General features: G+C 50.0%; 1 protein-coding gene across 1 annotated transcript in view; it reads right to left on the bottom strand.

The window, feature by feature from the left end:
* Positions 1 to 279: 279 nt before the first annotated feature.
* Positions 280 to 16607, bottom strand: part of LOC105861111 (uncharacterized) — a 109489-nt gene continuing 93161 nt past the window's right edge. Inside the window, exon 5 of the mRNA XM_076004606.1 lies at positions 280 to 1893. Within this exon, the coding sequence (XP_075860721.1) occupies positions 1745 to 1893 (149 nt within the window). The 3' untranslated portion in view covers positions 280 to 1744. The remainder of the gene's footprint in view (positions 1894 to 16607) is intronic.

The raw sequence follows: 16607 nt of genomic DNA, 5'->3' as shown, positions 1-16607 counted from the left end.
TCCCATTTCTGGAACCTTGATCTTTGGACTCCCGGGACACCACAGTAGCCCAGCCTCTTCTGCACCTGCTGCCCACCAGGGTCGGAGAAGGGTGGGGGTACTGAGGGCCCGGCCCAAGCCCCCGTCCACCTCACTCTGGGACATCTGGGCAGCTCCCTTCCCTAAGGGACGAGCTCTCTTTCTGCTGGGAAACTGTGAATTCATGTGCATTTTTCAACATTCCATTTTCTTTTTCATGGCAATTTCCCACCCACCCCCCATGGAATTTTGTAGGCTTTATTTGTTTGGAAGGAATCAATTAGGTTTATTATATTTTAGCCATGCTTCAAAATACACAGGAGAGTCAAAGTCTGAGCTCCTGATAATTGTATTTTATAAAATTAGGACTGTTTATCCAATTATGGAGAAAAGCTCCATCACCATTAGTATCATTGTTTATAAGCCTTTGGTTGTTTTTTTCCTCTCGAATAGAATCCCATGTTTCCCAATGGGAGCGTCATAAAAATATCATTAGAGACAGAGGTGTCAGCCACTCTTCCCAGCTCCCCAAGCTGCTGCTATCAAACATCCAAAAGGGGCCTTTTTCAAAAGCAGAGAAATTCCCCAAGGGAGAAACTGCCTGGAGATCTGTCATCGCTCTTAGAGCATGACGACTGATCTTCACAAGTGGTAAAAATAATTCCAGAAGGAGTTAAGCAATAGGTACATGGGGTCTTAAAAAAAAAACAAAGAATGAGAGAAAAGGTAGGAGGCCCGGGGTGGGTGGGAGAGAGAGAGAGAGGCTGGGATGAGATCCCCCCAGGGTTTGTATTCACATCTGGGAAGCCCAGGAGTTAGCCCCAGGGCAGAGAGGCTGGCCGAGGCTTGAGGATGTCAGTCGGGGGTCTAGGAGCCCTCGCCTTTCTTACTATATGACATGCCCTGAGACTCGGAAAACAACTGGAGCGGGCTGGGGCAGGGGTTAGCGGGCAGGCAGGAAATGTTGCCATTGATACAGCCTTGCCTTTTTCAACTCCCTTCCCTGAACTTGAATGTCCTCTGAAAAGGCCCACAAAGCCTTTCAGACAATACGTTCTATGCATTGCTGAGTGGATCCAGAACTTCAGCTTATGAAATTTAAAAGCTGACTTCATTTAGACAATAATCATCACACACATATAACTCACATTGACTTCAAATGTTTTTCGTTTTTGTGACAAATGGCACATCCCTTTTTGCCAATTACCCAGAGGCAGGCACAAATCTGAGAACAGAAGAAGCCATTAGCACTCCAGTGAAAAACAAACAGAAGTCTTCTGCTTTCTCCACTTTGTAGTTCTCGCAGTGTCAAGCTGATAGGGGCTGTCTTCAAGCACAAGCCAGGGGCGGGGAGGACGCAGGGAACACTCCGGAAACAGGGAGCACACTGTCGGCGGCAGGGAAACGTGTCTCCTTCTCCTCCTTCGCCGAGCTTCCGATATGAGCAAGGGAAGCCTCTTCGGAAATTCCTTTTATCACCTTCACAGATTCCAGGATGGAAGAGATCCGCCCAGGTTGAGACAAGTCCCTCTCCCCTTTCCCCGGTTCGTCTATTTGCACGTCATCTGCGAGTCTGCACACAGGGGCTGAGCTTCTGGCACCTGTTGCTGAGAGTGGAGGCCCCGACGTGCCGAGGAAGCAGGCAGGTGTCCCTGGGTGTGGCCCAGCCCCCGCCGCACGGGGAAGGTGGGGACAGACCCCCCCCTCGTCAGTGTGACGCTGCATTTTATGCATCAACTTGAGCGGGCCTCGGGGTGTCTGGATGAAACGTTCTTTCTGGGCGTGGCACGTGTTTCAGAATGAGGTTAGCATTTGAGTCCAGGGACTCAGTAAAATCTGTCCCCTTCCCCAGTGTGGGTGGGCGTCCTCTCATCCCTGGAAAGAACAAACAGAACAGAAGGTGGAGGCTGGAGGAATTCGCCCCTTTCGCTTGCTGCCTGCCTGCTTGAGCTGGAACAGATCATCTCATCTTCCCCTGCCCTCGCACTGGGAATTAAACCATCGGCTCCCGGGTTCTCAGGCCTGTGGACTCAGACTGAATCACACCACCGGGTCCCCTGGGCTCCAGCTCGCAGATGCCAGGGCGCGGGCTTCTCAGGCTCGGCAAACATGTGAGCCAGCTCCTCACATTAAAGCTCTTACACACACAACATGTGCGTGTGCACATACACACATCCAAACACATATGCACACATACATATACACACGTACACATACATGCATGCAAAGACATACATATATACACGTGTACACATACACACATGCATATACACGCATATGCACACACAAACACACGCACGCACACATGCATGCACACACATTCAGCCATGTGCCACAAGACAAACTGCATATATGAGGGCGGTTCTATAAGATTACGTAAAAATGCCGTATTTTTACTGTAGCTTTCCTATGTTTAGATACACAGATACCTACCATTGCATTACAGTTCCCCACAGCAGTGGTCCCCACTCTTTTTGGCACCAGGTACTGTTTTCATGGAAGATAATTTTTCCACAGACCGGGAAGGGGAGAGATGGTTTGGGGACGATTCAAATGCATTACATTTACTGTGCACTTTATTGCTGTTATCATTACATTGAAATATATATTGAAATAATTATGCCGCTCACCGTAGGTGGGGACCCTGGCCCTACGGGACTCAGTGCAGCGACGAGCTGCACAGCCTTGCAGCCCAGGAGCGAGAGGCCCCACCATGCAGCCTAGGCGTGTAGCGGATGCACCGTCTAGGTTTCTGTACGTGCGCTCTGTGATGGTGACACAATGATGACATCGTCTGGTGACGCGTCTGTCAGAAGGTTCCCTTGTGTCAGTGCTGCATGGCTGTATGTCTGACCCTGGTGGTCCTGTTTCTCTGCAGAACCTCGACCAACACACTCGCCTCTGCCTCGCCCCCACCCTGCCAGCCCGATTCTCCCCTGCTGCGTCTTCATTAATTCCCCCAGCCCCTTCTCCCCGAATGACCCCCAACCTGCTGTGCTCAGTGTGATCCTCGAAACATGAAAGTCTGGCCATACTGGCCCCTACTTACAAGCCTTCTGTAGCTCCTTGGGAAAGGCTTACATGTCTGAGTTTTGCACCAAAGGCCCTGGGCAGTTTGGCCCCTGGGGATGCCGCAGCCTCACCCCTACCCCGCCCACCACTCTCCTTTGCTGCAGCCACAGTGAGCCCCGCGGTCCCGAAGCTGCTGGCTGTCTGTACTGCTGTGCCTCCCCACCACGCCGCACCTGCGGGGCACTCAGGGAGTGTTGGGCGCTGTGATGGACGCCAGATACAGAGACGCCTCAGGGAGTTTACAGCTCAGTAAGTTAAAAACCATGTAACATCCAGGGCTCCGATCCAACTGCCCTGACCCTGGGAAAGTGTCCTGACCCCCCTCCCCTGCCCTGCTTAAATATGAGCCCATTCTGCCGTGTTCTCAGAGGGAAGTTTAGAGACGTCATTCATGGACACTTCATGTCCATTAGGACAACTACTATCAAAAAACAGAATAGGTGTTGGCAAGAGAATGGAGAAATTGGGACACGTGTGCACTGCTGGCGGGAACGTAAAATGGCATACCCACTGTAGAAAGCAGTACGGCAGTTCCTCAAAACATTAAACATTCAACCACGGTGCCATCCAGCAATTCCACTTCTGGGTAGATAACCAAGAGAACTGAAAGCAAGAACTCGAACAGATATTTGTACACCTGTATTCACAGCAGCATTATTCAAATATCCAAAAGGTCGAAACAACCCAAGTGCCCACCAACAGATAAACAGATGAACAAAATGTGGTATAGACAATAAAACGTTATTCAGCCAGAGGATTTTGACCGCCCCCAATACAAAGAAACGATAAATGTCTGAGATGGTGGGCATGTCAATTACCCTGATTTGATCACTACACATTGTATATGTGTATCAAAATGTCACATGTATCCCACAAATATGTACAATCATTATGTGTCAATTAAAAATTTTTAAAAAGGGAAAATTATACACATGCTACAACGTGAATTAACCTTACAGACCTTATTCTAAGTAAAATAAGCCGGGCACAAAAGGACAAAGACTGTATTGTTGCAAAATTCATAAAGGTAGAAAGTAGAACGGAGGTTACCACGGGCTGGGGGAGGGGGATGGAGAGTTATTATTTAATGGGGACAGAGTCTTAGTTTGGAAAGGTAAAAAATGTCCTAGGGTGGATGATGGTGATGTTTGCACAACAATGTGAGTGCACTTTATGCCACTGAACTGTGCACATAAAAATGGCTAAAGTGGTAAATTTCATGTTATGTGTGCTTTACCACAATAAACAAAATGCACACGTAACATTTCTGCTTCTGACCATGATGTAGTCACGGGAACTGGATTTACCCTCCCACGCTAAACAACTAAACAACCAGACAGAAAAACTGAAAAAAAAAAAAAAAGACAAAAATTTTCAGACATAGGACAACAGGCAGCACAGGACAGTGATCCCCGAGAGAAGGAAAATAAATAGGAAAGCCTTGAGTTTGCCCCAGCCTCCTACCTAGACGCAGCTTCCAGCCCGCTTTACAGGGAAGAGTGACCCAAACAGAGCTGGGCGTCTCCCTGAATGGGGAGACAGAGTTGGGAATACGGGGAGGCGGGAACTGTGGGGCAGAGTTCCACGGTGTTTGCCTGAGCCTTCGGCTGAGCTCTGATCAGCACACGCGTGCGGGCGACCGCCTGAGGCTGGCGGTCTTTGAAATGTTTCTAAATCTGACAAGAACTATAAACCCACAGATACAAGCATCCCAGATACAAGAAATATAGAGAAAAGCACACCAAGGTACATTGTAATACAATTGCCCAAAACCAATGATAAAGAGAAAACTTCAAAAGCAGCGAGAGTGAGGGGAGGAGAAGCATACTATGCATGTACAGAGGAACAAACGTAAGAGGAAGTGCCCGGCAGAAAGGAGCAAGCCAGACAACCTGAGCCCACAAAGGGCCAGGAAGAGTTTGTGTTCTCACCAGTCAGAGTAGAGAAACCTTGTCACACACGAGGCATCGGGTAGGGTACTCAGAAGGATACTGTCCCAAGAGTGAAGCAGTGTGTTACCCCTCTGCTAATGGCCATCCTGGTCCCACCTAACAAGGCTTAAAAGTAAGGCTCAAAAGGGACCAAGCCATTTCCAAGCAACATCATGGCTTCCAGGAACAAAACTTGGGGATATACAAAGGAATACAAAATTACCCAGCACCCAGAAAAATAAAATTTACAATTGTGGAATCCCATCAAAAAGTATCAAGGATGGGCAGTAGCAGGAAAATAGGCCCATAATCAGGAAAAATATTGATCGATAGAAACAAACCCAGAAATGACACAGATGATAGAGTTAGTAGACAAAGATGTCAGACAGTTATTATCACTACTTTTTTTTATGTTAAGAGGGTAGAGGAGAACATCAGAATGTTGAAAGGAGACATGGGAGATTTTAGAAAGACAAAACTTGTAGAGTTTTTTCTTTTAAATAAAAAAGCCTGGGATTAACAGCAGATTTCACTCTAGAACAAACGTTTGCTGCACTTGAAGACACAGCAGTGCAGCCATCCACAATAAAATAGAGAAAGTAAAAACATGGCAGGGGGGACTGGGCAGCGCTCTAGTGAACAGTGGGACAAATTCAAACAGCCCAATATACATGTAACTGGAGTCCCTGAAAGGAGAGGCAGGTGGGGAAAAATTATTTGAATAAATTGTGGCTGAAATGTTTCCAAATTTGATAAAAACTATAAACCCACAGATACAAGAATCCCAGATACAAGAAATATAGAGAAAAGCACACCAAGGTACATTATAATATAATTGCCCAAAACCGATGATAAAGAGAAAACTTCAAAAGCAGCAAGAGTGAGGGAAGAAGAAACGTACTATGTGCGTACAGAGGAACAAATGTAAGAGTGACAGCCGACTTCTCATCAGAAACAATGCATGCCAGGAGACAATACAGTGACATCTGGAAGTAAAAAAAAAAAAAAAAAATTGTCAATCTAGAATATTTACCCGCCAAAAAAAAAAAAAGTAGCTTTCAAAAAGAAAGACTTTTTCAGACATCCAAGAGCTGAGGAAATTGATTGCCAGCAGATCCTCACTGCAGACGTGGCGGGGCGAGCCCCCACACAGGAGGCAAACGGTGACGGACAGCAGTGTGGACATGCATGAAGCTGTGAGAAGCGCCAGGGTAAATATGAAAGACGCTGCCTCTTATTTTAAAACTCTCTTTAAAAGATAATTGACCATTTCAAGTGAATTTAATGATAATGCATTGTGAAAGCATAGGTAGAAATAAAAGGCGTGATTAGCACAACCTCTATGGAAAACAGTATGGAAATTCCTCAAAGAACTAAAAGTAGTCCCGCCGTTCCATCCAGCAATCCCACTACTGGGTATCTACCCAAAGGAAAAGAAGTCATTTTATCAAAAAGACACCCGCACTTGAATGTTTACTGCAGCACAATTCACAATTGAAAAGATGTGGAATCAACCTAAGTGCCCATCAGTTTATGAAAGGATAAAGAAAATGTGGTATATGTTAAAATATTCACTATGGAGTACTACTCAGGAATGAAATAATGTCTTTTGTAGCAACTTGGATGGAAGTAGAGACCATTATCCTAAGTGAAGCATCTCAGGAATGGAAAACCAAATACCATGTGTTCTCACTAATAAGTAGGAGCTAAATGATGGGTCTGCACAGGCATAAAGGACACTGGAAGCCAAGAATGGGGGGAGGTTGGGAAGGGAGGAGGGTTACAAAGCTTGCCTATGGGGTACCATGAACACTATTTTGGTGACCGCCACACTAAAAGTCCTGACTTCAACATTATACACTGTTTCCATGTAACAAAACATATGTACCCCCTTAATATTTTGAAATAAGAAAAGAAACAACACCAAAACTTTAAACAAAAAATTGATAGAACAAGTAGACAGAAAATCAACAAGGATATAGACATCTTGAACTTTACTATAAGTCAATTTGACCTGATCTGAGATTTACAGAGTATCCTACTTGACTGTAGTAAGTCCTCATTTAATGTCATGAGTAAATTCCTAGAAACTGCAACTTTAAGTGGAAGAACATATAACGGAACCAGTTTTACCAAAGGCTAATTGGTATAAACAAGAGTTAAATTCCTATGACGGGGGCAAGGGCAATATACATAACCCGAACATTTGTACCCCCATAATATGCTGAAAATAAATAAATAAATAAATTCTTATGACATATTTCTGGGCACAAAAACATCACTAAACTTTTAAAGACCCAAACTCTTCTAATATTAAACACTGAAGTAAATGTGAGCTATATATACATTTAAAGAAAGATCATTATTTACCCAATTTTTGGTGAATCAGTGCATGAAGATGGTCATAGTGGCACTGGGTTAAATCAAGGAATAAATATTGCAAAGTGAAAACTGTAAGAGCACTTCCTCCAACCACACAGTCAGAAAGCAATCACAAATGCGGCAGGCTCGCTGAGGGCTTTTGCTCCCCATCGCATCTTGTCATGCATTTGTGTGATTATCATAGACTTGACGAGTTTTCGATAATAATTTGTACCCATTCATTCATTCATTTTTCTAACCCAAGTATTCCAGTCCAGGGTTGCAAGTGACTGTAGGCTGTCTGGGCAGCTCCGGGCACAAGGAGGGATCCAACCGTGTCTAGGACACCACCCCATGGCAGGGCACAGTCACACGCACACACACCCACACGCACGCACTCAGACTAGGATCATTCAGACACGCCAATTCACTTAATATGCACTCTCTGGGATGTGGGAGGGGACTGGAGTGCCTGGAGAAAACCTATGCAGACATGGGGAGGACACCCACACTCCACACGGACAGCAACCCCACTGAGAATTGATTTTGGTTTTCCTCACGAATCTCATAACAAAACGAAATTGAACAAAACAATGTTATCCAAGGCCCTGCTGCACAGCAGAGCACAAGCTCCTTCCAAACATTGCCAAGACAGATCTGATTCTGGGACAAAGAAGACAAATACATTTACAAGGAAGGATTCAAGTCATGCAAGGTATGTTTTCTGCACACAAGGAAAGCAAATTAAAAATCAATACCTGAAGGATATCTTCTAAAATTCCCAAATAACAATAACACAATTCTAAATAACCTATGGGTCAAAGAGTAAATGCCAAGGACTATTAGAAATAAAAGAAAATGAAAACATGACATGTCCAAATGTGTGAGATGCAGCTAAAGCAGTGCTTAGAGTAAAATTTATAGCACTGATCACCTAATCAGAAAACAAGAAAGTTCTCGAGTAGCTTCCGCCTTAAGAAAGGAGGAAACAAAGAGAAAGTTAATCTAAAATTAATCAAAAAGCAAGAAACAACAAAGGCAGTAACAAATCAATGACATAGGAAAGAGAAAAGTGGTAGAGAAGATGGAGGACGTAAAAGCGAGGTGTTTAAGGAGATGAGCCGATGGACAAGCCGCTCAGCAGACAGGTCTGGGAAGAGAGAGAAGCAAATCACCAAGGCCAGAAGTAGAGAACAGAAAGCCACCACTGCAAATTCTACAGGCATTAGGTACCAGTGAGAGAAGATTATGAACAACTTTATGTTCATAAACTCCTTAATTCAGATGAAATGGGGAAATTCCTTGAAAGACACAGGCTTCCAGAGCTCACTCAAGGATAAACAGATAATCTGAACAGCCCAGCTTCTTATCTATTAAAGAAACTTAATTTGTAGTTAGAAACCTCACAGAGAAAATCCCAGGCCCACATGGCTTCACTGGAGAATTCCACCAAGCGTTTAAGAAAGAGACGTAATCCATTTTACACAAATTCTTTCAAAACCCTGAAGAAGAGGAAGCGTTTTCCGACTCACTCTCTGAGGCCGGCATTACCATGATGCCCAAACCAGAAGACCGTGTTATGAGCAAGCCACTGAGAAAGGTCCCTCATGAACATAGATGCAAATATTCTTAACAAAATTCAGGCAATATGCAAAATGAATAATACATCATGGCCAAGTGGGGTTTATAAGCAATGTAACATTGAATTGCATTTGCAAATTAAATAATGAAATTCACCATACTGACAGAGTAAGGGAGAAAACCACATAATGATCCTCTCAATAAATGGAGGAGAGTCATTTGACAAGATCTCACAGCTCATTCCCTATAACCACTCTCAGCAAATTAAAATTAGAGAGAATTTCCTCGACCTGATAAAGGGCGTCTGCGAAAATATCTACAACTGGCACTCCATCTAATGGTGAAAGACTAACGGCTTACCCCTAAGTCCAGGGACAAGGCAGGACGTCTGGTGGGATTGTGAAAGGAATAAGCCACCTCGGAAAAGTCTGACAGTTTCTTAAAAAGTTAAACATACGTCTATCATACGCTACAGCCAGTTCACTTCTAGGTGTTTACCCAAGAGAAACGAAATCACATGGCCATACAAAGAGATGTTCACAAACGTTCCTGGCAGCTTTGTTTGCAATAACAGAATGTCAAACAACAAATGGCCGTCGCCAGGCGGGAATGATGAACCGTGGTATATCCACGCAGCAGAACACCACGTATGAACTACTGACACGCACAATGCCATGCATGTGAATGAACCTCACAGTGGCTATGCCGTGTGAAAGAAGTCAGACACAAATATGTCCTGTGTGAGTCCATCAACATACAACTCTGGAAAATGCAAGCTAATTTACGGCGACAGAAAGCACCGCAGCAGTCGTGTGAGGATGGGGAGGTGGAAGGGATGGATTTCCCAGGAGCTCAAGGAAGCCTGGAGGGGGTGGTTAGGCGCACCACTGGCCCCTGGCGCTGGTTCCATGGGCATATGTTAAAACCTATCCAACCGTGCACTTTAGATATGTACAGTTCATTGTTAAAGTCAAGAACGCTTCCAAAAAGCTGAAAAACACAATTTAAAAATTACATCTATCTCCCTGTTAACTAGATGACACTACGACCATTTAAAAAGATAGTCCCAGAGCAGAAAATCAGGATTTCAGGCCTGCTCCTGGGGCCAGCTTGGCATATTTGTGGGTCTTAAGCAGCTAAAACGGAGCTGGATTAATACAAGCTCCTCCCCCACTCCGCCGCCCTCCCCAGCTGCTCTTGCTTGCCCAGCTACCTGCTGCTGATTTGAGGACACTCAGCTCAAAAGCCAGCTCCCTTGGACCTTGAGACTAGGTCAGGGGCGCCTGTCTGCCCAGGATTTGCCATCAGCCCTGGTCTAACAATGAAGTGACCCACAATGAAGTGACCCTTCATTGTGGGTCACTCTCGGGACGCCCAGAGCAGCTTGCCCTTACAGACTCGGTGCTCGGATGACGCCTGGCCCCAGGACCAAGGTGGCGGATGCCTGCCGAGCACGGGGCAGGAGCAAGCTTCCTTCTGGAGGACGCAGAGGCAGCTAAGACCACAGAGAGCTAGGGGCCCAGGAAACACGACCTACCTCCGTCCCAGGTGCCCGTCCCACCGCTCAGGAAACAGGGACCGGGAGGGAGCCATGGGGGTCTCGCAATGAGGTCCTCCTCCCACCCCGGCGTGCCCTTGGGTCTTCGGCCTCCGGGGACCCACAAGGAGAGGCTGTGGGAGCAACTCGGCCGCGCCGTTCTCTGTAAGGCGAGGCAAAGCGTCAGATGTGACTGTAATAACCCCTTGTTTGTTCCCCGAAATGCCAGAAAAGAGATGAAAGTCCAGGTCAATGGGCTCCAGCTCCTGCCCGGAACCGAGCTGACTCATGTAGCATCTTCGCCTTTGCACAGGGCCCCTCTGCGGCTTCCAGAAAGGCGGGGTGCAGCTCCCCGCCCCTGCCCCTAAACCGCAGGGCGTCCTAAGGAGCATTCCTTTCTCTCCCCCACACTCCCGCCAGTCCCGGAGCAGCACCCTCATGGGATCCGGATCGCAGCACCTGCCAACCCCTTCCCGGTGCCGGTAACTGGGCTTCCTGGACACATCTCAGACGGTGAAACTGACAAGGGGCTGGGGGCCCTCGAGGGACCCCGCGTTCTTTCGCCCCAGCAGGAAGATGTGCTGGGCCCTCTGCTCTGCGGAGGAGGCGAGGAGGGAGGAAGAGGCGCACAGCCGACGGACGGACCCCATGCTGGGGGAGGCAGGCGGAGGGAGTCTCTGCGGGGAGGGAAGGGTAGCTCCAGGAGCACTGCTGAGCCAAGGCTGTAAGGAGTGGGCGCCCAGGCAAGGCAGGGACCAGAGTGTGCGCGGTGCGGCCACAGTGGGGGCTGCGAGTACAACACCCCCCAGCCTGGGCAGAGGCAGAGCCGGGAGCACTGCTGAGTGCTCGGTTACCTGCCGATGTGGGCCTGCGGCCCTAAGTCACCTTCTCGAGCAGCCTGTTCTCTTTGTCCGCCTTGCGGGGTAGGCAGTGCAGAGCTGTGGCACGGGATTCAAAAGGTACCAACAGGTACACAGTGAAAACCGAGTTTTCTCTTTCACTTCTGCAACACCGAGAAACAAGCATGTCCTGGATCACAAAAAGGAACAGTGGGGGAATCCCTTGTCAGGGCCTTACTGGACTCCCAGGAAGTAAGTGACATCTCGAAAGCCCAACTCTCTCCACCCCCAGCACACAAAATTCAAAAGGGAACGGAATGAGCGAGCCGGCCAGGAGCCACAGCGAGAGGGAGGGGAGGTCCCTGAGGGCCAGGCTCTGCAGCAGCCTCTGGCCCCGAGCTGGCGCGGCAGGGGCGGCTGGCCCTGGGGCTCTGCAGAGCCGGACCCTTCATGGTGGGGACCTAGCGGTTCTTAGAAGGGAAACCCCCCAGTCCGGGCCGTCAGCACTCCCACACACCAGGTGCGGGGTTACAAAGATCACTGAGCACGGAGAGGTGGCCCTGTGTCTGTGTGTGGCGGCAGAAACGACAAGACTGAGCCCCTCGAGACGCTAGAATGAGCAGAAACAGAACACGGGGTAGCTATGTATAACATGTTTAAAGAAAACAAGGCCGGACTTCTAAAAGCAAACAACAGCCTATATAAGGAATGAACATGCAGATCTGAAAATGCACCACAAGGAACGTGTACAAATGACAGACACAGTTTTGGAAATAATTAGCTCAATGGGTGGATCAGACAGTAAACCAGACAGCAGTGCCCAGGATGACGGCTTCACGGCTCCCTCTCTCTCGTCTTCTCGTCCTCGCTCTCCGCCGAGGCTTCGTGGAGAAACGCGGCCAGCAGGAGAGAAGTCCACAGCGTCTGTCCGCACATCCGACATCCAACCCCCGCCCCTCGTGCCTGCTGCTGCCGGCGGTGAACTTTTCATGCCCAACCTGAAGACAGTCTCCCGAACTGAATGTTCCAGAACCATCTCGCCACAGCCCCTGCAGGGGTGTCCTCTCTCCGCGCTCCCTCACCACCCCTTCCTCTCCACCCCCCGGAATGTTTCCGCCCTTGCACCCTCACCCTAGAGTCCCACGGGCTCCGTGCTCAGAGACAGCTCTTTTCTCTCATCCCTTGCCTGGCTAAATCCTTCCTCCAGCAGTGACTTAGAGACAGGCTCAGGTGGACCACATTCCTGCATTCTTGCGCATTCGAAGACGTCTTGTCTCTCTTTGTGCGCGTCAGTTTGGTTAGGTACAAAGTGGCTTCGAGCACATCACACGTCTGCTCCTCCCTCTTCTAGCTGGAAGGAGACTCAAGCCAGAGCTCGCAGGTGAAAAGGGAACCGCGGAAGAGGGTTCGGGTGGCAGCCACCTTCTCCGGGAACGCCTCAGTGTCAGCCACCGGATGTACCTGCTCAGGGCGAGGCATTCCCTTCCAATCTGTAGGTTCAAGTCTTCTTTTTATTTTCAGAAATGTCTCTTAAATTACTGTTTAATTAAAATTTTTTTCCTCCACGCCCTTAGTTCTTTTATCCTTCGGACTCCTGAGGTGCACATGTCGGGGATCCCCTCACTGCCACCGTCCCCCACGTCCTCAGACATCTCTGCACTCCGCTGCATGCTGTCCCGCTCGCCCCCTTGCTGTGCTCCTGGTCCTTCCACCTCTTCCCCAGCTTCGTCTCCGCTTCCAGCTCTTGTTTTGCAAGTCAATTATTCTATTTTTTAAGAAATTTATGGTAATATGCTTGGCCATACATTTCATGTGCTCCATGGCAATTTTTTTTAATAAAAAAAGGAAAGAGGGATCAAAAGCATACATGCAGGCCACCCACTTTCCAAGGACCCACTGGGGCCCCACGTTTGGTGGCGCCCTGATGCACGAGGCACGGAGCCCCTTTCTGGGGCTTTCTCCGGGCCCTCTTTCCATGGCTTCTGCCAGATGAAGGGCCGCCCCCCACTTCCCTCCCTAAGACGCTGCACGCTCCGTGCTGTGTGCTGCTGTGTCACTGCAGAGAGCCCAGCTGTGTCCCGTGACACGAAGCAAGCGTTTGGAGAACCCTCCCCCCGCCCCGACCTCTACAGACATGTGCATCCTTCAGCCAAATGGCCTGCCGGGACTGCTGCTCTGTCGGAGGGGCCGTGGCCCAGTTGGCCAGGGTCCACCCTGGGCTTCCCGGTCAGTGGCTGGGAGGAGAAGCCTCGGTGCCAGGGGAGAGCAAGGGAAGCCGCCACGCTCCTCTCTGGGCCTGGTGCTGAGGGTCAGCTCTGGCCGCCCTGAGGACCGAGCAGCTCTCCCCTCTGTGCCGGAACCTCCCTCCGCGTGTTGTGGGGTGCCCCTGCCTCCCCGTGCTGCCTTGCCGCCTCTGTCTCTTCTTGCCTGGGTGTGTGCGCGTGCTTTGCAAGCCAATGCCCAGCATTCATAAAGCAAGAGCAATCGGACAGGGTCTGGCCAACAAAGACAGTCGATGGGCTCAAAGAGGGGATGGCATTTCAAAACCAGCGAGTGGAAGACAGTGACGGCAAGATGCTGTGTCTGTCGACCGTCAAGCGAAGCTGACGTTGAGGAGATCATGAGTGGAACACGGTCTTCGAGCTGTTTCTGACTTCTCACGCGTGCTGAGGGCCCGCCCCTGCACAGCCTTTCGCCCGGCCCAGCTTTCGCCCACGAGGGGCCACTTGCTTCATCCAGACAGGAGGCTGCGAAGCTGCGGGGACACCCAGGGGTGCAGAGCCAGCATGCAGGGTGCAGCCCCCAGCCTCCGTGATGCCGTGGGGGGCATCTTACCGCCAACCCTCACCCGCGTGCTAGAGGTGGCAACACCCACCCACCCACAGGTTGGCTGGAAGAGCTCGTGAGATATCTCGCCCATAAAAAAGCCTTGAGCAAGCCGCCTGGAATCCGGAAGCCTGAAAATACCAATTGGTGCGATTTTCCTCCTTTCGAGCCCTGCGGAAGTTGGGGGCAGCTCGGTTAGCATCATCTTCCTTTTCCCCTGACGCAGGGTGACCAACGTGTCCGTTTTAACCCAGCAACTCTCAAAAGGCTATTTCAATAGCGGAAAATTTTTGGTGCATTTACGTCAAAATGGTCCGTCAATTTTTTAAAATTACTATTATTTTGCCAAGTAATATTCATCCAGATCTCCTGGACGCTCACTCGGTCCCATCAGCCCCACAATCACGCTACAACAGACTTTCCACTTGCGCCCCCCGCATCCTCCCGTTTCCCGGCTCCATTTTCCATGGCTCTTTCTCATTTTGCAATCGGCAGCTCTCTCTTTCCTTTTTTCCAAACATTCGCTTTGCCTGGATTCTTATAAGTAGGCATTTTTATTGTCGGGAAAAAAATGATAAGCATCTTAAAAATCAATGTAAATGTGTTGCTGCACATGCCTAATGGACTGCGAGAGGTTCAGCGGTGACTTTCCCGTGAACGCGCTGCTGAGAAAGAGAGAGTCCTGTCACCCGGGTCTCCCCTGGGATCCAGAAACCTCCTCCCAAGCCAGCCCGGGTTCCAGAACATGTTTCTCTCGATTAGCATCTTTGAGCCACTTTTACCAGCGGTGTGATGCCGGTCAAACATTTAACCTCATCATCCCAGGCGCAGAAGAACACATGCTGCACGGTTTCCTCTGTAAGAAACATCCAGAATTGGCAAACCTACGTCGACAGGAAGCAGATACTGGTTGCCGGGGCTGGGGGAGGGGGGAGCGGAGAATGGGGGGGGGTGGCTGCTTAATGGCCGTGGTGTTTCCTTCTGGTTTGATGGAGAAGTTCTGGAACTAAACAGCGGCAACGGTTGTGCGACATCACGAAGGCACTTAGTGCCACTTAATTACACATTTTAAAGTGGTTAAAAGGGTGCGTTTTATGTTCTTTGTGCATCACCACCAAAACCAAAGCGCAGGGGTCCACGATCTCAGTTCTCCAAATGGACACTCGAAGTTTCGTAATTAAGCAGCCGATTCCGTGCCCTGAGTGCAGAGCCGCACAAGGTCCCCAGCACGCGGAGGGGGAGATCGGACTGGTCTAGACTCGGAACGCGCAGAGAAGGAGCACACAGGTGGCTCCTGTGTCACTGGCTTCTCGGTTTAACAAACCATTTCAACATTTAGTGGCTTAAGTCAATGTCCACTGGGTTAGGCTCATGACTGTGGGGGTCATCTGGGCTGCTCTGGTCTGGGCTAGCTCGGCTGAGCTCCACTGGGCGCTCTGGGCTGTCTGAGGTCTGCCGCGGGTCAGTGGGTGGCTGGAGGATGCAGCAGGGCCTCCCTCCCATGGGAGGCCAGCCTGCATCCCCAGAGCAGCCGCAGGGAGAAGCCCTGGGTGGGGGACCCAGGCTCCCCTTCCCGGGGGAGGAGCTGCTAGAGGTTGCGGCCCCGCCGCAGTGGGCAGCGTGCAGTGCCCGCGGTACCCGGGCCTCTGAAGCCCGTTTCCCTGACGATCCCTTCACCCCTCAGCCCTGCTCACCCCCAGGGTGGGCTCGACAGAGGCACAGGGCTCAGGGGTGAGGCCAGAGCATCTGCGTCGCGTGTCACCTGTCAAATGATACAGCTGACCAGGGGGTGGCTCGCCAAAACGTCCCCATGCCAAAACAGCGCGCTAAAGGAGCCACATCGAAATCTCTTCCTTGGTTTCTCTTATGGGTCCAGATTTCTTTTTGTGTCGCAACTAAACGGGCTTTTCCCGCTGCTCACTTTCTCCCACCTGAGTCCAGGACCTGCTTTTCTCGGCAGCTGGGGAGGCCTGCGGGCAGGCAGCTGGGCGGGCACGGGGGTTCCGTGCAGGTAAGAGAAATACAGTGAGCGAAGAAAGGGACAGGAGCAGCAGAAGTCTCTGTCCGATGCGGCCGGAAGACCCCGAGTCCTTATCCAGAAAGGTAAGCTGGGGCTGCGCTGTGAGGGGCCTGAACCAACCAGGGTGGACGAATGGGCTCGATCCTGTGGTAATAGGGAGCCATGGAGGAGTGCGGAGCGCAACAGTCAGGGCTGAGCTTAGGAAAGGTCACTCGCACCATGCTGACAGGGGAGGCTCGGAGAGATCAGAGGCAGGAACGAGCCCTGACGAGGCTGTTGACAGGGCCTGGGTGATGGACTCTCCAACGGGTACCCAGAAGTAGAATTGCCAGGATCTGACAGGCGAATAGGAGTGGGAGGAGAGGAGGGCGATGGAGGGCGGAGGAGCTGGATGACAGGAACGGCGGCGGCCCCACGCACAC

This window comes from Microcebus murinus, chromosome 6, assembly GCF_040939455.1.
Source record: "Microcebus murinus isolate Inina chromosome 6, M.murinus_Inina_mat1.0, whole genome shotgun sequence".
Taxonomy (NCBI): Eukaryota; Metazoa; Chordata; class Mammalia; order Primates; family Cheirogaleidae; genus Microcebus; species Microcebus murinus.
This window is presented reverse-complemented; position numbering and strand designations above follow the sequence as displayed.